General features: G+C 36.0%; 2 protein-coding genes and 1 non-coding gene across 6 annotated transcripts; all 3 read right to left on the reverse strand.

Annotated features, from left to right (window-relative positions):
• Positions 1-7,486: 7,486 nt before the first annotated feature.
• On the reverse strand, positions 7,487-7,601 carry LOC128289666 (U5 spliceosomal RNA). Its single transcript, XR_008279311.1, has one exon. It is a non-coding gene; the product is annotated as a U5 spliceosomal RNA (small nuclear RNA).
• A 2,750-nt stretch (positions 7,602-10,351) lies between these two features.
• LOC108461903 (uncharacterized) lies at positions 10,352-12,058 on the reverse strand. 2 transcript variants are annotated; one of them, XM_017761891.2, is made up of 2 exons: positions 11,734-12,058; positions 10,352-11,400 (listed from the first exon to the last, which is right to left on the reverse strand). In XM_017761891.2, the coding sequence occupies exon 2, from the start codon at positions 11,365-11,367 to the stop codon at positions 10,468-10,470; it is 900 nt and encodes a 299-aa protein (XP_017617380.1). In that variant the 5' UTR covers positions 11,368-11,400; positions 11,734-12,058; the 3' UTR covers positions 10,352-10,467. The 2 variants fall into 2 exon arrangements, with proteins under 2 accessions (XP_017617380.1, XP_017617372.1); XM_017761883.2 differs by having other exon boundaries at positions 10,352-11,404.
• An 815-nt stretch (positions 12,059-12,873) lies between these two features.
• LOC108463028 (uncharacterized) lies at positions 12,874-14,929 on the reverse strand. 3 transcript variants are annotated; one of them, XM_017762982.2, is made up of 2 exons: positions 14,027-14,929; positions 12,874-13,119 (listed from the first exon to the last, which is right to left on the reverse strand). In XM_017762982.2, the coding sequence occupies exon 1, from the start codon at positions 14,917-14,919 to the stop codon at positions 14,041-14,043; it is 879 nt and encodes a 292-aa protein (XP_017618471.2). In that variant the 5' UTR covers positions 14,920-14,929; the 3' UTR covers positions 12,874-13,119; positions 14,027-14,040. The 3 variants fall into 3 exon arrangements, with proteins under 3 accessions (XP_017618471.2, XP_017618465.2, XP_017618458.2); XM_017762976.2 differs by having other exon boundaries at positions 12,874-13,139; XM_017762969.2 differs by having other exon boundaries at positions 12,874-13,122; positions 14,027-14,924.
• Between the last annotated feature and the right edge of the window lie 8,709 nt (positions 14,930-23,638).

Raw genomic sequence — 23,638 nt, forward strand, 5'->3', positions numbered from 1 at the left:
GAAGTGTACTCATCTCCATTGGCTGATCTAATGGTCTTCAATTTACATCCTGTTTCTGTTTCAACTGCAACTTTAAACTTCAAGAACACTTGAGCTACCTCGGATTTGTGCTTCAAAAAGAAAATCCAACAATATCTGGTACAATCATCAATGAAAAGAATGAAGTACCTGTTACCATTGAGTGATTCAGTCTTCATGGGGCCACACACATCAGTGTGCACGAGTTGAAGCCTTTTTTAGGCTCTCTAAGCCTTGTTTGAAGGAAATGGCAGTCTAGCCTGTTTTTCTAGCTAGCACACTTCACAGACTTGATCATTTTCAACTGAACCAATGAAATTTTCAGCCAAATCTTCTCTAACCATCTGAGCTATTGATCTGAAGTTTGCATGACCAAGTCTTTGATGCCAAAGCTTGGATTCATCAATAGAAGCTGTATAAGCTGAGTTTAAGGCTTTTTTCCAATCAATAACAAAGCTTTTATCTGTCATGGCTACTATCATGAGCATGGATCCACTTGGATCACTGAATTTACACTCACTGCCTTTGAACACAACTGAATAACCCTTCTCTAGCAATTGAGCTATACTCAACAGGTTTTTGTCAATTTCAGGAACTAACAACACATTTGAGATGAGATTGTTACCTGTGGGAGTCCAAATCAGGATATCTCTTTTGCCTTCAACCTTGATAAAGTGACCATTTCCAACTTTAATTTTGGTTTTGTAGCTTTTGTCCAATGACTTAAAAATGGTAGCATCTGGTGTCATGTGGTTGGTACAGCCACTGTCTATGAGCCACCCATTTGAGACCTTCTCTTGAGCAGTTGAGTAAGAGATTGTAAAGACCTGCTCCTCATGATCACTGCCTTCTTCAGCTACCCGAGCTTCAGCCCTTGGTTGCTGTTGGTTCTGCCTTGGTCTTTCCTTCTCTTTGCAGAGATTTTCAATATGGTCAATCTTTTACAGTATTGGCACTGCACATCTGGCCTAAACCAGCATTTGGCCTCTGGATGACCAGGCTTCTTGCAATGCCTGCATGGTCTATCCCATCTTCTTGGAGAATCTAACTTTGGCTTATCTCTCCAAGTCTTCTTACCTTTGTTGACAGAAGAGCTTGAGGCAGTCTTGGTTTTGGCTTGGAAGGCACCTTTTTGGTACTCCTCGAGTCTACTGACTCTTCTCTACTCTTGTACATAGAGAGCATTAATCAACTCTGTTAAAGAGATGCTGGTCAAGTCCCTTGAATCTTCCAGGGATGATATTTTTGCCTCATACCTCTCTGGTAAGTTAGAGATCACTTTTTCCACTACCCTTGCTTCATTGAATTGCTCTTCAAGGAGCCTTATGCTGTTTACAACAGCCATAATTCTGTCTGAGTACTGCTTGACAGTTTCTTCTTCCTTCATTTTCAAGTTCTCAAAGTCCCTTCTCAAGTTCAGAAGTTGTTGTTGCCTTGTTCTCTCAGCCCCTTGAAACTCCTCCTTCAGTTTATTCCAGGCCTGTTTTGGTGTCTCACAGGCCATGATCCTTGTGAAGATCACATCTGAGACATAGTTCTAAATACAGGACATGGCTTTATGCCTCTTGGTCCTTTCATCAGCATGTTGCCTGATCTGAGCCACTATTGGGTTGGCTCTGAGTGGTGCTGGTTCAACATCTGAGTTGACCACTTCCCATAGGTCGAATGCCTACAGGTAGGTCCTCGTATTGACTATCCAAATGTGAAACCCTTCACCATTAAAAACTGGTGGTGCTGCAGGAGAAAAGCCTGATGAAGCCATCGTTTTGAAAGTATGCAATAACAGGTTCACTGAGATTATAGCTCTAGATACCAATTGTTAGTGTTTGAAAGCAAGGAACAATCAAAGTTCAGCAGAAGCTGGAGCAACAAGGCTCGATACTAGCAGAAGAAACAAGCAAATTTAAAACAGAATTTTGAAACAAGTAAGGAACAATGGAGAGTTTCTTGGATGAAAAATGATGAACATTTTCATTAAACTGAACAATGGCAAAATGCCAATACATAAAACCAAGCATCGTGCTTGTCAAAATCAGTATAAGGTCAACTAATGTATACCAACTACCACTAATACATTGGAACTTGAAAACTAAGCTTGTACACATGAACAAAGCTGGTTAACAGCTCAATCACATTAAAAAAAAACATCAACTTCAACCTAGCATGGTTCAAAATGAACTAAGTTTCATTACATCAATCAAAAAAGAACAAAATGAACTTAGATTGGCTGTTGCACTTACTTTGGCAGTTTCTTGCATGGCTTAGGCTTGCTGACCTGCTTCATTGCTGCTTCTGGTGCCACATGCTGACCAACATTCAACACTTTTCATCACGTAACGGCACGTGCACGACAAATTCCCTCTCTTTATCTTTCCTCTCTTTCTCCTCCCTCTCCCTCCTATCCTCCTCCACCACATCCTCTTCTTCCTCAAACAACACATTCCTCACTTGTTAAACTTAGCTTTTCAACATTTTATTTAGCACAAGGTCTTTTTTTTTTCTTTGAAATAGCGGTAACCATCTCTTTACTTTGAAACTACTACTGTCCCCGAATAAAATGACAAATGGCGATCAATAATATTAATTGGTTTGAGATTGAAAGTTTTCAACAGAACATTTAATAAAATTGTTATTTCTTTTATTAACTAAACACCTGAATTTAAATAGAAAAAAGAGTTATACCCTAATTTGAAAATAATTCCCTTATTATAATAGAATACTAAAAGATAAAATAAAATATTCCTATAATATCTCAAATAATTTATTCTAAGATTTATCTACCTAAATAACTTTAAAACATATCCCAAAATATATGGGTTTCACATATTTCAACACCTTTCCTCAAGTTGGTGCATATATATCAGCTTACAAGAAAATCAAAGCTTGTCTTAGAGAGCCCTTTGGTGAGTATGTCAACAATCTGTTGTTTTGAAGGAACAAATGGCATGCACACTTGACCTTCTTCAATCTTTTCCTTGATAAAATATCTATCAATCTCAACATGTTTAGTTCTGTCATGCTGGACTGGGTTGTGAGCAATACTAATGGCAGCTTTGCTATCACAATACAACTTCATTAGTGAAGTTATTAATTTCCTCAACTCTTCCATAATTCTTTTTAACCATATCATTTTACAAATTCCTTGAGCTATTGGTCAAAACTTAGCCTCTATACTACTTCTTGCTACAACATTTTGTTTTTTGCTTCGCCAAGTCACAAGGTTTCCCCAAACAAATGTACAATATCCTGATGTAGATCTTCTATCTATTATTGAGCCTACCCAGTGTGCATCTGTATAAGCTTCAATTCCTCTTTGTTTGGATTCCTTGAAGAATAAGCCCTTTCCAAGTGAACTCTTCAAGTATCTCAAAATCTGAAACACTGTTTCTTCATGTTCTTCTATTGGAGAGTGCATAAATTGACTCACTAAGCTCACTGCAAAAGCTATGTCTGGCCTTGTATGTGATAAGTAAATTAACTTACCGACTAATTTTTGGTACTGCCCTTTATTAACTAATTGACCTTCTTTTTTTTTTCTGAATTTTACATTTAAATCAATTGGTGTGTTAGCTGGGCGGCAACCATTCATCCTAGCCTCTTTTAAAAGATCAATCACATATTTTTTTAAGAGACCACAAGACCCTTCTTTGATTGAGCAACTTCCATTTTAAGAAAGTATTTCAAAGGACCCAAGTCTTTGATCTTAAACTCTAATGCCAGATGCTCCTTAAGACGTCTTATTTCATCCATATCATCTCCTGTAAGAATGATATCATCGACATAAACTATAATAACTGCTATTCTACCTCTTTGTGAGTGTCGATAGAATATTGTGTGATCAACTTGCCCTTATGAGTAACCTTGTTTTTTAACAAATTGAGTGAATCGTTCAAACTAAGCTCGAGGAGACTGCTTTAGACCATACAAAGATTTCCTGAGCATTCTTCACATTTAGGAAAGCATTCTTCACATCTAGCTACTGTAAGGACCAATCAAGATTAACAACAATTGATAAAAGAACTCTAACAGAATTTAATTTGGCTATTGGAGCAAATGTTTCAAGATAATTGATCTCGTATGTTTGAGTGTACCCTTTAGCCACCAGCCTACCTTTATATCTATCTAAAGAGTTATTCGGTTTGAATTTAGTTGTGAACACCCATTTACAGCCCACAGTTTTTTCTCTGTAGGTAATTCCATTATTTCCCATGTGCCTATTTTTTCAAGAGTGCGCATCTCCTCTAAAATAGCCTTATTCCACTCAGGAACCTGTAAAGCATCTTTCACATCTTTGGGTATTTTCACAGTATCGGGACACGAAACAAAGGCTGAGAATGTTAAAGACAAGGCTTTATAGGACACAACGTTAGACATGGGATATTTGACAACATTTCTAACACCTTTTCTTTTAGTAATTGGAACATCTAAATCAGAAAATTCATTAGTTAGATTATGAGCTTTACTTGGACTTTTAACAAGATCTTGGGAGTCGAATTCTTGGTGATGAATCTGGTGGATTCCACTTTCTTGATTTCGATCTCTTCTTGAGTAAACAATTAACTCCTTTGTTTGTTTTTTATTCTCATGATTAAACTCTACACATTCATACTCATTTTCATTAACAACATTAACATCATTAATTTCTGTGTTAATCATAAATTCACCTTCCCCATTATTAGAATCCCTATGCTGTATATTCCTAATGTTTTCTTAATCAATTATAGAATCTTCCTTACTATAATTCCCTCCCTGAAGATTAGAAACAAAGTAAGATTGCGTTTCAACAAATGTGACATCCATGGTAACAATAGTCTTACTATCAATTGGATAATAACATTGTAACACTTTTTATTAGAAGCATAGCAAACAAAGATGCATTTTTTTGCTGTAGGATCTAGTTTACCTTGGTTGTGAAGATGAACAAAAACACTACACCCAAAAACTCGAAGGGATAAATCTGTGATCAATTTAGAGTTAGGAAAGTTATCTTTAAAGAGATGAAAATGAGTTCTATAGTTTAGAGTTTTACTAGGCATTCTATTAATAATATATGTAGCTGTTAACAAGGCTTTGCCCTAAAGATAATGTGGTACTTAACTAGTGAACATCAAGGCTCTAGTTACTTCCAAAAGATGTCGGTTTTTTCATTCTGCAATCCTATTTTGTTGTGGTGTATTTGTACAAAAGCTTTAGTGGACTATACGATGTTTGGTTAAGAAATCACCTAATTGGTCACTAAAAAATTTCCCACCATTGTCACTCTGAAGTACTTCTATTCTCACGCCAAATAGTGTTTTCTCCATAGCATAAAAAGACTGAAACACATTTTTAACTTCAGACTTATCTTTTAATAAAAACACCTAACAAATGCGAGTATGCTCATCAATAAACGTGACAAACCAACGTTTTCCTGAAAAAGTTGACTCTCGAAGGCCCCCAAACATCATTATGAATTAACCAAAAAGGTTTGGAAGCTTTATATTTTTAAAGTGGGAAGAATGACTGATGATGTTTAGCTAATTCACAAAATTCACAGTGATATGAAGGACTTTTATTTTTAAATAGATCAGGTAACAAATATCTTAAATAGTAAAAATTAGGATGTCCAAGCCTATAATGCCAAATCATAACCTTATCCAAACTAGAAGCATAATTTAAACATAAAGTAGTTGATGGTTGACTTAGATGGTCGTTGTCAAGAAAGTAAATTCCACCAGACTCTTTAGCATTGCCAATCATCTTCGCCGAGACTATGTCTTGAAATTTACACATAGAGGAGTCAAATATAACATGACAATTTGAGGACTATAATAATTTACTGATTGATATGAGATTACAAGCTAGATTTGGCACATGTAAATCATCATGTAAAATCAAGAAAGGTGAAATTTTAATAGTGCCTTTCCCAGCTATTGCCAAGAATGACCCATTTGCTACTTTGATTTTTTTGTTTCCTACACAAGGTGTGTAAGTTGAAAAAAGAAAATGACTACTAGTCATGTGATCACTAGTTCCAGAATCAACGATCCACATGTTTGTTTTACAATTCTTAACACTGAAAAAAACAGAAAAATCAGTGCTTGATTGGGTAAAGGGGGAAGAAGGATTATTGGATGAGTTAGGAACAGAAGAATTCATCCGAAATTGTGGTGATTGAAAAAGCTTGTGTAAATGCTCTAATTGTTCCTTAGTGAATGGAAACCCTTCTAGAGAACTTTGGCCCTCATAATTTTCATTTGTTGTTTCAACGGTAAAACCTTTTCCCTTTGTTTGATTGCTAGATCTCTTATCTCCAATGAAGGTTGTTTTAATGATGATGCTACTAGAGATTTAACCTAGCTCAGATGCGATGAAAGTTTTCAAGAGAGCATTTAATAAAACGGTTCTCTCTTTTATTAACTAAACAACTGAATTTAAATAGAGAAAATAGTCATAACTTAATTGAGAAAATAATTTCCTTATTCTAATAAACTACTAAAAGATAAGGAAAATAATTCTCTTATTCTAATAGACTACTAAAAGATAAAATAAAATATTCCTAGAATATCTCAAATGATTTATTCAAAGATTCATCTACCTAAATAAGATTAAAATATATCCCAAAATATATGGATTTCACATCTTTCAACAAAGATAACAATACATCATGGAAAATAAAGAATGGATGCAATGTCTAGGGTAGCTTAATTGTAACAAAACAACATAATGAAGGCAAAACTTGAACATCACAAATAAATACAGCAAAACCATCTAACCTTAAAACAAATAATATAACCTTATTGTCTTTCATAATTTGGTTTTCCATCACACTGGTTGAGATTATAACTGAATTAAGTGACTGAACTGCAAATATTGACATTTGTAGGTTTTGTGATAGAAAACCACGCTTGTAACTTGTTACTTCTGTTTAACTACGGTCTACGGGTGTATTTGGTTGCATGACGTAACTGTCATTGTCACTAGCTCGCTTCCGCTGAACTTCTTTTTGCTTTTAATATCCCACTGAACCCCTTTAATTCTATGGCATTGGGATATACGATGAAATTCTATAGCATTTTTCTACCAGACATATTCGTCTACACCCTCACCCGATTCCGAGACTGTCTTCTAGCGGACTAATGCTCTATTTATCTCTCCAAACTTCAAATTTAATCTGTTTTTGTGTGAGGAACTATGTTTGATGAATGTGTTCGGGAAAAATTATATAATCTTCTGCTAGCTAATATTAAATCCTGGCTGGAAAATCTCGTATCCTTTCTTATTAATACTCTGGCACATTATAGTTTATTCACTCACCCAACACTTTCTAGACCCTTCTTTCCCGATCAAAACTTGACAGTGGCATTATGGCAGAGTACAAAATATGGTTGTTCCTTCAATTGGCTTTAACACTGTAGACATGAGGAATTATAGACAAGGACAGGGATATCAGAAAGTACACTTTAGATATCAGTTTTGACTTAATTTCGCTTGTTAACTTAAACATTATAGATAAATTGGCGCATGCCGCTTATAGCGATGAGCACACGGTATTCTTTAGTAAAAGGCGAAAGAATCGTTAGCTCTGTGCTCATCACACGGCTCTGTGAATTTTTCACCATCTACAAGTTGCTTTATAAATAGGAGGAGAAGCTGCTGCTTGCTTTTCCGGTGCGATGCGGGACTTGACTTTATGGCAGTTTGATTTTTTTTTATCACTCTTTTTAATTTTTCTTTATCCACTGTAATGCTGATTTATAATTAAACCAAGCTTTTAACTTTTTGGGAGGATTTTAACCTATTATCCTGAAGTAAAATATGAATACATTCTGCTCTCACAGTTAGCACGCCTGATACTAGACATGGGACGTCTCAAAATTTTTCACTATATTTGTATTTTTTTTAATCAATTTCCAATAGACAGCTGAAAGTCTAGATTTTGTTCAATGATTCCTTTTGAAAACGAAGAGAGCTAACAACCTGGAACGACAACGAATGCTTTAAGCGCACTTTTCTGCAGGCTAGAGGGAAAAATTAACAGTAACCAATTCTTTACTTTCAAACTGCTGATGTCCCCAAAATAGAATGACAAATGGCAATCAATATCCATCTGTTTGGGATAACAATCCATCATGGAAAACCAGACTGGGTATAACATCTAGGGTAGCTTGATTGTTACAAAACAAACTTCATAGATTGAGAATGCAGAACTTGCACATCAGGAATGAATAGAGCAAACCCAATCTAATTCACCAATAAATAGTAGCTAACATTGAAGTTAATCGCAAGTAGTAGTTTGTTTCTTTGGATATTCATTTAAAACTGGTGGATGTAGTTCACCACGAACAACAAAAAATTGCTGAAAGTGCAAAGTCGGTGGAAGGACCAATGATTCAGTGCATTAGTTTTAGATGTTTATCGAGTAAACAGATCTCTACAAATCGAACTCACAGTTCAGATTTTATCTTTTGTTTCATTATATAATTAAGTGGATCCTTTGCTATTGTGCTTCCCACATCTCTTTGAAAGTGGCCAAATGAGTACTAAATCAATGGTTTTTAACCTTTAATCACCAATCTTCCAAACATGTAGCAAGTCATAAGCATAAAGCAACGAATAAAAGTATCCTCTTGGTAAACCATTTTGGTATCGCTGCAGCAGTAGCAACTCAACTTGTATAAACCGTGTGTTGTCGCGTATGAATATCAAATACCAACTACTTATTCTGTCATTGACGTTGACAGATAAATTGCTAGTAAGATCGGCAGGCAAAAAAGGAACTTGTAGAATGGAGTTCAGCTTGTTAAATGAGATATCTCCATCTTTGCTTGGACGTTTTATTGAAGAAGCGTTTTCGAAGACCAAAGTGAAAGAACCGCTTTATTGCTTGGACGTTTTAGAAGCAGTTGTGTTGAGGTTAGGAAAATTATAAGACCTAAACACTATCATTGCTTGGCTTGCTGTACTTGATGGACTTTCCAACTAGAAGCGAACTTCATGCATAGCATGGGCTGCCAAGTAACCAGTGAATGTCCCCCATGCAGCACTGAAGAGGAAACAAGAGATCAATTTATTTTTATTATTTTTTAAAATGCCAATTCTCAAACAGGTTTGGAATGTGTTTCTTCAAGCATGTGAAGTTTGCTTTCAAATTGAACAATGGCAAGATGCAATGGCCTAGGCAATTCGCAGTTCAAAAGAAATTTTTGTATGCAAGCGTTCTCGAATGCGCTTGTCCATGGAAGTTTGAGATCTAGTCCTTCACTCTCGGCAAATCGAAAATCAATCGAAGAACCCAAAAACCCCAATACTTAAAGTTAGTTAATATCTGTCATGTCAAAGAGATACTAAAGTATGTTTAGCATCTATGTCTTGGACATAAATTTACACGTTTATCATCATCACAGATCTCTATAACGCAAGTACAATTAATATTTAATGTAACAGTTGGTGGCATCTTTTGTTAATAAAGATCACAGGTGGCATGTCAATTTCCAGAAGATATCAAACACCATTACTAAAAGTAATGGCACAAACTGAATGCTACCACAAACCCTAAAACCCTAAATACTACCACAAACTGAAATGGCACTTATTAGTTACACTATTAAAATGATCAATTCATTTCAGGGTAACTGTAAAAGGGCAATAACCTAAAACTAGTGACATGGTGAACCGTAAAAGCATGAAAAAGTTCCCACCAAGTCTAGGCACTTAAACGAACTAGAATACCTTAAACAAGCATTGAAAGAACAGCCAGGGTGCGATTTTTTTCATAACAAGTTAAACTCCAAAAATAGAGTTGAAGTGAATGGAATATAACATGTTAGGAGTCTGGTTAGGGTTAAATGGTACAGAATTGTCTTTATAGTTCATCATAGCTCATGTATGTCATCCATACAAAAACTTTATTTGTTAGATTAAAAATACTATGGCCTCCCACTGTAGACTCAGAAAAACTTGTTAAAGTGCCTGCAAAATGCTCTAAATATGCAAAAGACTCAGAGGCTAACGGCAGTATCAGTCATCCGATGTTGAGTAGCACTTCACTATGTTAACAATACCGGTTTTATTTCCAAAACTAAACTAGTAAGATGCCGACTGCTCGAAAAAGCATCAGGGGAAAACCAACATTTTTTCTTATAATCTCAAGCATCACCCAACAAGTGAGGTATGAAAGCACCAGCAACAAGGATAAACGAAAGCTATCACAAGATTAACAACAATATCAATGTAACCAAATCCAGATACAAAACCATGACTCTAGTAGGTGTAAACAACATCACAAGTTGCAAATATAAAGAATTTTCCTGCTCTTTTCCACATAAAAACCAAGTTGCTTATGGGAGAGTAATTCTTGAAACTCAATTTTCACATAAAATCTAAAAGCAATCTAACCAAAACAGAAAGGTCATATAATTCGATATCCACGAAGTCTAAATTAAAGATACAACATTACCAGCATCTATTCTACCGATGGATATTAAGCATGTCCTTGGCTTCACTCTGCTCCTCCAACAACCCTTCACTCGCATACTTACTTAAAAGCTCCATCTTCTTCCTTTCCACAACCATCCTCTCAATCTCCTTCTCATCAGGCAACGGCACGTGCACGACAAATTCCCTCTCCTTATCCTTCCTCTCTTTCTCCTCCCTCTCCCTCCTCTCCTCCTCCACCACATCCTCCTCTTCCTCAAACAAAACCTCTCTCGCAGCAGCTCCCACGCTAACCACCTCCTTCGCCCCTCTCCTTGCCTCTCTTCTAATCTCCTCCACTCTCCGCCACTCCTCCTCAGCTTCAGCCCTCATCTTTGCCTCCGCTAGCCCCTCCACTCTAGCTAAAACTCCATCCTCTTCATCCCTATACCCATAATAACTTGCATCAATCCTCTTATAAATATCATATCTAGTTCTCCTCTTTCGCAACTCTGGCGGCTTCTCAAACAACTCCCTAACTCCCGGCAACTTCTTCGCGGCTCCAAAATACCGATACCCAGGGCCACGGCCGCTGGGGTTTGGAACATCCACTATGTTCCCTTCTAAATCCGTCATTTTAGGGGCGTGTTTGGCGTAATTCGGGCCACCGAGTTCAATGATGCGTCGTTCCCAGTGCGACTTCTCTCGTATAAGCTTATTGATCTCGTCATTAAGGTCGCGGAGTCGATGTTCCCCGAGGCCTTCATTCTGAATCTCAGCGACCTTGCGGCCGATCTCTCGCATGATTTGTTGACGCCATTTGTCGGCCTCAGCAAGGTCACGGCACTCAGAGGCGAGGAAAGGGCGGCGTTCTTTGGGCTTCTTTTTTTCCTCGGCTTTTAGGGCTATGAATCGATTGAGCATCGACTGGGCTTTCTCTTCGTTTCGAGCCATATTGTGATTTGTGATTGAGGGTTTCGGAAAGCTCTAGCTTTTGAGAAAGTTTAGCAAATGAGAGTCAGAAAAGCTTTAACCGCTTAATCTCCAAATAAATAACTCAGGGCAGACAGAAAAAGGAACAATGTAAAAATTGCTAATTAAGTTCCTCGGTTTTCTTGGCAACCAAACAGAAGTTAAAGTAACAATAGTTACATGAAAAAATAAGAAACAAATTTACCATTAAATGTGCACAACAGATTAGAAAAAAACTGAAAAAATATGAAGTTAAGGCCAAAATTTCTCTCGAGCTTATCATTGAAATGCCTCCATTTACCAAAAGAAAATCAAATTTAATGAAAAATAAAGGATTTTGAAATTCACCTGCCCTGAAACGTGAGCTGAAAGTGAGACGTCTTAAAACTTGAAAAGTTTCAGAAAGAAATGGCAAGTTTGCTCGCTCGATCCGTATTAAAATTATAAAGTCTCCAGCGGGTGTGTGGTGAATTGATAGTGACTGCCTGACTGGTGACCGATGATGGTGGTGGCCGGTGGGTGTTGGAGTGGAGAAGGAAAAGTTATTTTGTTAGGGATTTAGAAATTAGCTGTTAGGCATTAGAAATTGGGGGAGTCGGCTGAAGAGGAAAAGAAAAGAAAGGGTGAGCAGGCATGTGATTCGGCCGGGCCTGGACTAAAGTTCTTTTATCCGAGTACCGGTTCATTTAAAAAATTGGACATATTTTTATTAAAATTTATTTTTTTAATCTATATTTTTACTTAATTTTTTTTTAATTTTTAGGCCAATTTTTAGACTTAAACGGGTGAATTGATTTATGATTAGGTCTAAGCAGAATTAAAACCTTAGATGAATTGAAATTAAGAGATGATAAACCAGCAAAAAAGAGAGAAGGAAAGAGAGACCTCCAAATCGATATTTGTAACTTTGTTATGATTTTGATAGCTCGTGCCAGCCATATGTCTGATATTTCAATTTCTTTGTAAGAATTTTATCTCTATATTTCAATTTGTTAAAATTTAGTCATTCTACCGGACCTAAAATTGGTAAGTTCATCCAATCTTTTGCTAATGTTATTAATCTTTATTAATTCCTTGTACATAAATTATTGAATTACTAATTTTACTAATTCCAATGCTAATTTTTAAGACTAAGTCAACATTTTACGTCAAAGTTTAACTATGTTATCTTATTCAATTATTTTAAGTTTTGTAAAATAAAATTCTGACAAAAAAAACAGAAATTCTCAATTTTATAAATTAAAAAGGAAAAGTTATAATTAAACCTTTTTTTTCTTTAACAATTTTTTCCCCTTAATAGTGATCCAACCCCAGTCTTAATCATCAAGCTCTTAGGTGAGAATCATGATCCCCTTGCAAAACAAATTTCTAAGCTTCTACACGAGAAGAGACTTAGAAAAAATTTAAGAGACCCTTAGTAGGAGGGACTAGATAAAATTCAAGACATCCCTAGTATGATTAATACAGTAAAAGAAAAGCAGGCGTCAATAATTCAAGCTATCAGATTATTATAGCAAGCAAGTCTCTCAAAGAGGAAAAAATAATTGTAAGTTGCTGCCTATGCTTGGATCACAACACATCATGCTAGTTTCAATGTTAAACCGGAAAATATGGCATTGCTCAATTTCAATGTTGAATAATTCTTGTTTTGAGACTCATTGCCATCAGAGAAAATCACACTACATTGCAGCTGTAATTGATCATCAGTTTCACTGAGTGAAGTTTGTCCCTTGCCTACTGCAGCCACAAAAGATCTAGTGAGAAAAACATTCATTAGAACAAAGGAGGCATAGAAATTGGCAGGTTGTTGATACAGGTTCCTAGCAATTAATATAGTAAATATACTTTCAAGATACCTACATCATATACTCGCCAGACCAATTCTTACTACACCAAAATATACCCTGCTCATGTTCATTTTTACGGGTAAGTATATGTGCAATACTTGGATTGTTAACTGTCGAGCATTTTTACTATCAAATAAAAATAGATGTCTAATCCACACAGGCTCACATGCAATGCGCGCCCACATACACAGGATGATATTCGAATATATCACAAATAGGAAGTCAGATTGAACAAGAAGATGCCAATCCTACAAAAACTTAAACATGCCAAATGGCAAACGTGACCAATAACAGGAAGCACCAATTGGAACTCAGCCAGAGCAAGAAACAATTTATTTATAACATAACTTGATAAAAAATATTGTTGTAATTGAGCACCGAAGACTTAGTATCCAACACAGTCGAAACCTATGTTTTAAACAAAACTATGAAGTAGCCTGTGAATGGTAGCAAGTAAAACCGTCAATGAATGCCATAAGAATTCTATCCTATGGTTAAATGAATCAATTTCAAGTCCAGAGATTAGTGAATGATAGTGCAATAAGAAAAGCACGTTATTAGTTTAAGTAAGATTGAAAGTGTTGCATAATTGATATAATCAAACCAACAAAACTCACTCACTCATATTTGGATTTTAAGTCCTAATTGGTTTAAATTCAACTCCCCAAAAAAAAAAAAAAAAAAAGAAAAAAAGAAGAGGTCCATAAAGTTGAATTTTTAATAAGAAAAAAACAGCATTACTTAAAACACTTAACGATTCATCAATAACCCAATGGAGAAAAAGGTTAAAATACCTTCCACCTCGCCTTCACCTAAGCTTCTGCTTGGAAGAACTTTTCTTAGCCGCTTCCTTAACCTTCTCAATATACCCTTCAATAGGTGGAGTCAAAGACGCCATCAATCGATTTGCCGGAAATGGGGTCAAATCTGGTATCATAGCCGCCTCCTTAAGTTTCTCCGGCAACGCTTCAATTGCCTCCTTTTTCATTCTCAACAAATTAGTCTCAGCAGCCTGCCTTGCCCTATGCTTCCTCATCAAAACCCGACTATACTCCTTGGCCAATCTCCGGCCATCCTCCACCGTCAGCTCATATTTGGGTATCTTATCAGCATCGACAAGGCCCAATGTAATCAAATCCAGCCCCGGAGTTCCCATAATCATAGGTTCGTCAGGGACTCCCATTGCTTTTCTTCCTCCCTTCTTCAAAATCTCCATTTCCCGTTGCCGCTCCTTGCTTATTAATCCCAATTTTTCCCGTTCGGCTTCGCGGGCTCGCTCTTTCGGTGAGAGGTGACGGACCGGCGTGGGTGCATTGAGGCATTGGTCGTAGAGTTTTTGCTTCTCATCGGGGATTCGGCCGCCTTTGGGGAGGGAATCGTCGAGAGAAGCGCCGCCTTTTCCTTTTTTAGTGGAGATTTTGGAGCGTTTTAAAGGTTGGCCGGCTTTGAGTTTGGATTTGCCTTTGGCGGTTCCACTAACGGTGCAGCGTTGGAGGAATTGGTGAGTCAGAGTTGTTAGAGGTTTGGGGTTTTTAGCGATTCGGATCATTGTGTTTCTGGTAGGGTTAAGGGTTCTACCAAAGAACCTAACGAAGAATAGAAATGGAGAGGCAAACACAACGCCCGGGCGCTTAGTTTCCTTTTGATGGACTGTGCTTTTACTTGGTGTAAAAATAATGTTAACCATGACATTAAATAGTGTAACAGGTGCACCATATTAAAAATAAATGCCCATCCAAAGGGCCTTTAATCTTTTCCCCATTTTTTTTTTTTGTTTTAATGAGTTGGTATGGTAATGAAACTTGTTTGGTTTGTGATTTCTATATAAAAAATGTTAGAATCTAAAATAAGGATAAATTACATCAACAATCACTTAATTTTGGGGTAGTTGACAAAACAGCCACACAGGTTTCAATTCAGTATTCAACTTTCGAAAAATAGCAAAATAATTCTTTTAACCATTTTCCGTTATAGACGTAATAGAAAAATGACATGGCAAATGAAAAATTCCTTGTTCTCATTAACCATCTAGCTAGCTGGTTAGCAGTAATTTAAATAGCCCTTTAGCACCAATTTAGGGTTTAAGTAGCAAAAGAAGAAGAAAAAGAGAAAAAATAAAGATGTCGACTGTGATTTTGGTATGCTATTATGGAAACCCAGCCAAATTAAATACGTCTTGATCCAATGACAACCAGGTAGGAGGTTTTTTGGGTGTAAGAAGTTTGGGAGTGGGTTTCGAAAACCATGTTGTTTTATCACTTGGTTTGATCTACCATTGACGCCGCATTCACGAATTGTGTTGTTGGGTCTTCTGAAAAAGGAAAGGACATTGGAGGATGCAATGATGAGGGAGAGAAAAACATGAGTTTTGGTGCTTATATTTGTAATATTGTTGTTGTTTTTTAAACCCTAAACTAACTTATGTGATAGTTGGTATTCTCGTTGTTGTTAGCACTGAAAACCAGCTTATGTGGCTACTGGTATACTGTTTTGTTTTTCATTCATGGTGAGTGGAAACTAGGGGTCCTAAATGTAATGGTTTGGTAGAAGTGTAACACCCCTAACTCGTATTCATCCCCAGAATAGGGTTACAGAGCATTATCAGAAACTTTTAACATAAAAACATTCATTCTCAAACATTTCATAAATCATATCATAATCCATGCAAAACTTGCATAACATCCCTTTTTTGACCCCTTGAGGCCTTAGAAACACTTTAGAAATGATTCGGGACTAAATCGAAAACAATTAGAACTTCATGGCAAAAGATAGAAAAATTCATCCTACAAGTGTCTCAGGCCGTGTGGGCATTCAAAGTAGGGACACATGGTAGTGTCCCAACCCGTATCCGTATCCGTACCCGTATAACTCTCTGACTTGGTCTACACGGCTAAGTCACACGCCCTTGTGCCAAGCCGTGTAACTCTCAAAATGCAACTTTTAAAAACCTATAGGAGACACACGACCGTATCGCGTGGCCGTGTGTCTAGACTGTGTGGACAAAAAATAGGCCAAATTCAAGCCATTTCTTTCACCCAATTCAAGCACACCCTTACAAGTCATTTGCACCTATATTCAAGCATTCAAAATGTACCTAACACATGCATATTCAAGTTAGATCATCATAGTATTTAACCATACAACCAATATACCCAAAAGGTACCTCAATCACAACAATCAAACATGATTATACATTTGCTAAGTTTAACCACAAATCACTAACCTTTATAACTAATTTTATGCCAACATTTACCATAATGTTCACATACCAATATCATACTCAAAAACACCAATTTGACTATTCAACACCTATCATCACTACCTTAGCAAACTTGACCATATGTCAACACATCCAAACACACCAAACTAGCCATTTATTAACTCAATCTTCACTATCAATTTTCATACCTCAATGATCACATTCAAGCATATCAAAGTAACATTTCATAGCATGCATTTTATATACCAATCCAACTCTCAACCTTTAAGCACCAACATGCCAAAATATCAACCATGATAGACCATATATACATGCCAACATAACAACTAATGCATCATCCAAAACACTATAATTACAAGCCAAACATATTGGCTATATCATCAAGCAAAAAATACCTATACATGTGCATATTTAATCATTTTTTGATTAACTTGTTTCTGTATCAAACATATCAAAATAACCTTACCATTAGGATTACTTCTCACATGCATCAAAACCATTTAAATGTCACCATTCTAACCAATTCCAAATGGTTCCAATAACCAACATGTATACATACCAGATTATGTCCGAATAGTCATAATTCAACCAAACATATTTAATTAAATCCTACATCAAAACATTCCCTAAATGTTCACTTTGAAAACATGCCAACTCTTACCACTTTGGCCATAAAACCATACATCAATTTTATCTTATAAACACCAACCTTTAAATATCAAAGTGCCAAAAGCACACCAATCATCAAGGCATCAAATATCGTAAGTTTCACAAATTCAAAGCAACATTACATGCTGATATCATTAACTAAACATTAGACATACGTCCACCTATACATGCCATTATAACCACGACCAAAGCATCAAAATCTACCGATAAAATTGATGGATAATGTGATGGATCTTCGACTAGCTTCTAACCCAATTGAGTTTCTAACAATCTGTAAGGTAAAAGAAAAACTACGTCAATAATGAATACTTAGTAAGCTCGTATAAATTTTAAGCATAATATTCCATTTCAATAATAAACTTTATAGAATAAACACAAATCTGTGCCAATACTATAAGATTCATAAATCAATATGATCATCAGCTCAAAAATGAGTAAGTTCGTTAATGTCGTATATTTGTTGACCATTCATAACATGATAGGATTTCATGAGACATAATATATAATCACTAACCTTTTATAAGATTATATATCTTCCTCTTCATCCCCAATGCTTATCATAAGCCTAAACAACATTATTAACTCTTGATTCAGTGTATTTATCCATAGCATAAGTAATTTGCTCACATATAATACATCATAATAATTCCAACTACGTACTTACTATTTCATTTCTTTTTCTTGCTTGTTTCGTATGCATGGTACAAACATAATCATAAACATCAATCATATCTAAAAGCTTGGTATAAGCCCTAGCACATCAACAACACATGTTAGTTTATTTAAACATGGTTATGAATTTGACATGGATAACCATTATTCTTGAGTGTGATTCAATTGGATTTATCATCCATCACAACATGTCATGTTTTCCTATGTATCACCATTCTATTAAGTTTGATATAAACATGTCTTAGTTCTTATTAAACACTTACCATCTCATTTGCATACACAGAAGACATAAATATAACATTAACCATAGCCACAAGCTAGTGATTAAACACATAACCTAGCAATATCATCACATGGTAAGATATGGGTACATAACATAGCATCACTTATATCATACCTTTCATAAACACGAATATTCATACTTTGATCATTGGTACATCATACCTTTCCATATTTGTCGTGGTGAAGTCAATCGGAACCCTTACAGGAGCTTACACAAAGTGTGCTAAACAATGGTCGTAATCGTCCCTTTTCATATTCGATGGTTAAAACCATCCCTTTTCATTAATCAATGGCCGTCACCATCACTTTTCATAGTTGATGGTCGTCACCATCCCTTTTCATAATTGATAGACAAAACTATCCATTTTCATAATCGATAGCCAAAACTATCCCTTTTCATATTCAATGGTCATCACGATCCCGTGTCATAATCGATAGCCAAAGCTATCCCTTTTCATATTCGATAGTTGAAGCTATCCTTTTTCATAATCGATAGCCGAAGCTATCCCTTTTCATGTTCGATGATTGCCGATACGTCGTTGGATTTATGTCGTCTCACAACATGATAACTTGTATAATAACATATATATATTGATTCATTTTCAATAAAGTCATATCTTAACATTCAATTTAATCAACATTATACATAATACAGTTTATACAAGCTTATCTAGCTAAATTGTTGAAATGACAAAGTACAAGGGCATTTTAGTAATTTTTTATTCTCTTCAATTTTCTACCCGATCTTGATCTAAATTAATAATTCCATCCGATCTATTAATTTAGAAAGTAAAAAATGTATTTTATACAATTTAGTCACTTTTGATATTTTTACAAAATTGCCCCTAAAATTTTTCTTTTATTCAATTTGGTCCCTGAGCCTAAAACATGCAAATTAACCATTTCTAATGCCAATTCAAATCAGCTGAATATTCATAGCACAGAAAACAGCCCACATTTTCAATAATTTCACATTAAATCCTTGTTTATTTACTATTTCAACAATTTAGTCCCTAATTAGAAAATTCATCAAAATCACTTAACAAAATACTTTTAAATATCAACCAAATTTCAAATTCATCATTTAACATCTAAAATCACATAGATTCATCAATGGAAAATTTTAAAATCTTTAACAGTTTCAAAAACGAAGGTACGAGCTAGTTGGACCTAGTTGCAACGATTTCAAAAACATAAAAATTATTAAAAACGGGGCTAAATCAGACTTACATGCAAAAGGGGACTTTGACCAAATGCTTAAGCTATCATCCATGGCTTCCATCTTTCTCCAATTTCGGCAAACACCAAGGAAAAAGATGATAGCTTAATTGTTTTGTTTTTATTTTAATTTAATTATGAAATTACCATTTTTTTCCTTTTAATAATCATCCAAATTTCATGCTTTCAGTTGCCCAAAACTGTCCACTAAATTCTTAAATGGTCTAATTACCTTTTAAATCCCTTTTCATTTATTCAAAAAGCCATTTAATCACTCAAATCAAAAAGTAATTTTCAACGAAACTTTAATACCACCTTAATGACATTTCGTAAATATTTAAAAAAATATTTACGACTCAGTTTATAGAAACGGGGTCCCAATACCTTATTTTCTAAAACCACTTGACCTTAGGGTCTTTGATCGCGTGATTTTGTGATAGGTTTTAAATATTTATAATTACTTGTTCTTGAACTAACTATTATCGCGATGTAGGCAAGTGTACCTATCGAACAGTAGTATGGTTTTAGCAAGACCGGATTGTCGAACCCAAAAGAACTAAAAGTACTAGTAATGACTGTCTTTTTATTATCTAGCCTAAGAATAAAGAGGTTTTTGTTTTAACTAACTAATTATCTAAACTAAGAACGCACAGAGAATGGAATTGGGGAATTGCTTTTGGAAAAATCGATTGAATGAAGACAATACCTAAGGAAAAATCCACCTAGACTGTACTTGTTATTCTGGCTCCGAATCGGACGATTTATTCATTTAACTTGTTCCGTAGAGATCCTTAAGTTATGTTATTATCCCTATTCAAGACTAATAACGTCTAATCCCTAGATTAAATAACCGAGACTTTTCTCTAATTAACACTCTAGGGTTGCATTAACTCGATCCATGGATCCCCTTATTAGGTTTCACCCTAATCTGGCAAAATCTTGTCACCCTATGTCTAGGCTCGCAATCAACTCCGCTTAATTATGACAAATGTACTCTTAAACAGGGTCTGTTCCTCCTCTGAATAAGAGCATGTCTCGAATCGGTATCTTGGGATATCAAAACAAGAATTAAGAACACATAATTAAGAACAAGTCAAATATTTATCATACAATTCAGAAAATAATAATAAGATTCGTCTTAGGTTTCATTCCCCTTAGGTATTTAAGGGATTTAGTTCATAGCTAAATGAGAAAATATCTCAGAATAATAAAGAATACAAAACATAAAGAAAACCCAAAAATCTTGAAGGGGAATTGAGGAGAGATCTTCAGTCTTGATGATAAATCCGGTTTCTAAGATGAATCAATCTACTTTCTTGGAGTCATTCCTTACCTCCTACTCTCTGTGTCCCCTTTTCTCCTCTTCCAGGGTGTATTTATAGGCTTTGGAATGCCTATTAGCCCTCAAAAGTGGCCTTTTCCGAATTGGACTTAACTTGGGCTCGGCAGGGACACGCCCGTGTGACACGCCCGTGTGCGATTACTTTAGGCCTTGTTCGAGCCTGTTAGAATGGCACGGGTGTGTGTTATACCCGTGTGAGTCGTGCTTTAATTCTGCCAGATTGACATGGCCCTGTGGGCTACCCGTGTGAGGAAGTCTAGGCCGTGTTGAGTTCGTACTTTGGCCCATTTTCTCCGCTTTTGGCCCGTTTCTCGTTCCTTTCGCTCTCCTATGCTCTCCTAAGTTTAAAACATGAAATTGAAGTATTAGGAGCATCGAATTCACCAATTCTAATGGAAAATCATCCATAAAATGCGTTAAGCATGGGGTAAAAATATGTATAAATTACGGTTTATCAAATACCCCCACACTTAAGCATTTGCTTATCCTCAAGAAAAATTCTCAACTCATAATCAAAATAAATTCTTCTCAACTTATAATTTCTATCGATAATATCTCAGAATAAGCCATAGGTAATCATACATTGAGAATTCAACTAAAAGAACATAAAAATTTCAAACATTCCAAGTTGAGTATTTAATCATGCAAATATAAGTGTCTCTCCTCATTTAAGTAATTACCTTTGATTCAGAATACCACAGAGTTTCACATCCTCACTACAGATTCACTCAAATCACTCGAGGTGTTTAAAGACAATAAATGAAACACTCAATAGTCAATAATGAAAAGTCATTACCATAGGCTTACATGAAAATCAAATCTCCACCACTATAATTTAAGATGATACATCAATCAAAAGGTCTTTAGAGGGTTGTAATGAGGTTTGGATAGGGGGTGTGGTCACAAGCCGAAAGAAAGGGTTAGAATCGAGATTGAATTGAAAAATTACCTAACTAGAAAAAGAGTTAATCATCACTTGCGTACAATAGAGCTTCTTCTCAGACTAAGGAATTTAACTTCTGAAGCTTACAAACAGAAGATCACTACTAATATGTATACATGTTTTTTTTAAGAACAATTAAATTACAAAGTAGAATAAAACATAGCTAAGCAACTATTTCAATTCAACTCTCCAAAAAAATGGGGATTAAATTAATTTAGAAGATTTCAACAATAATGCGTTAAAGGTTAATATTAAGGGTAATACAAGAAATGGCTTGTTAGGCTCAAGGGGGTTCACTAGGGGTTAATTGTGGAGGTAGGCTTTTGATGGCATGAGTGGGTTAATCCTAAGTGCCTTAATCATTTTGACATATCAAATCAAATGGTGTGGTCTCAACATGAATAATCAAGCAAGTTTTAGAATAACAGTTCACTACTGACGTACTCAAAGCAATAATAAAAGTGAGCATGAAAGAATTAATAGATGCTCAAAAGGCTCAAAAATCTCACAAAAATTATGGCTTTTTGATGTTTAAAACTTGTGAATCCCAACTCAAAGTAATACCTAAATTTTGGGGAAACAACCTAAAATTTTAAATTATTAAAAATCAACTTATCATGCTTGATTCTCTAATGTGTTAAAGTTTAAACAATTAATACATAAATGCCTATGTTTTAATTCAAGATATATCAATCAAAATCATAAATCAATCAAAATTTATCCTAAATATGATATGAGAACTTTTCAAGAGAACAAGGCAGTCATTCAGGGATTTTTCTAATAATGAAATAAATACCCCCACACTTAAAATGTACATTGCCCTCAATTTACAAACATAGACATTAGAGTATAAAAATAAGATAGGAAGAGAAGTGAAACTTCCTGTATGATGAATTCCTCGAACTGGAGTTCTGGAGAGTAATCGGTTCGAGAGTGGAGGAGGATACTCCGGTGGTCGTAGGGGTTCATTAGGCCATAAGTCCTACGCCAAAAGGATATTATCTCTAGTGGTAGCTATGGTTGTGGGCGAGCAGGACATGGCAGTCGTGGAGAACCTTTCCCGGTGGAGTTTTAGTTCCTATGTGATGATGAGCTTAAGAGCTCTATATAACTGTGATAAAATCAGGAACTTTTTAGGGGATATTAGGAAGAATAATTACTCAAAAAGAAATAACCGAAATTAATAATTAAAAATAAAATTTTTAAAATCTAATAAAAATAAAAAGTAGTTTTAATAAAAATTAAAAACATAAAATAATAAATAAATGTTTTTAAACATCTTCATCGCTGGATGGTTCGCGATGTGGGACTGGAGATGAGATGTGGAGGTGCTGAAAAATCTGCTGTAGAGTAGCATCAATGTTGTCAAATCCTTGAAAACACTGCTGGTCGGATCGAGTGAGGCGCTCAGAGATGTCAGCATATAAAGCAGCCTCATGAACTGGACGAGAGCGTAGTCGTGACTGAGTCGGTGGGTCCTCGTGCTGTGGGGGGACATCATCAGGAATGTCCTCGTAGGCCTCCTCCTCAGTAGATTGGACGAGACGATATTGGGGAGGGTAGGTTCCTCGGCGCCTCTCGATCATCCTCATGCTATGCATACTCGAGATGCCTTGTGGAGACATCTGGCCGATGAGGGTGAGGGATGATTCTTGGGCTGCGGTGTTGAGAAGCCTGAAGTGTCGCACCAGTCGAGTCACGTAGGGGCCAATGGAGATGACCCTCGTCCTATGCCGCTCCATCTGGTACTGAATCGCGAGGGTGATGAAATAGGCAAGGTCGATGACGTGCCCGTGCGACATACACAATAAGAAGTAGGCATTGTGAGACGACGCCAGTGCTCTCTTGCCTCCCTATAATCGTGTGAGCTAAAATAGTGTGCAGGTACCTTAGGGATGGTGGGAGAACTAATGTCTTGGAGCAGCTAGGATTGTAGGAGGCTGCGCAATGGCCCAAAGTGTACCAGCACTTCGAAGGAGAAAAATGTATGTGGCGAGTGAGAGCATGTAGTTCATTTTCCTCCTTAAACTCCTCCGTATATAAGCCTAGTGCAGCACCAA

Source organism: Gossypium arboreum, chromosome 2, assembly GCF_025698485.1.
Source record: "Gossypium arboreum isolate Shixiya-1 chromosome 2, ASM2569848v2, whole genome shotgun sequence".
In the NCBI taxonomy this organism is placed as follows: Eukaryota; Viridiplantae; Streptophyta; class Magnoliopsida; order Malvales; family Malvaceae; genus Gossypium; species Gossypium arboreum.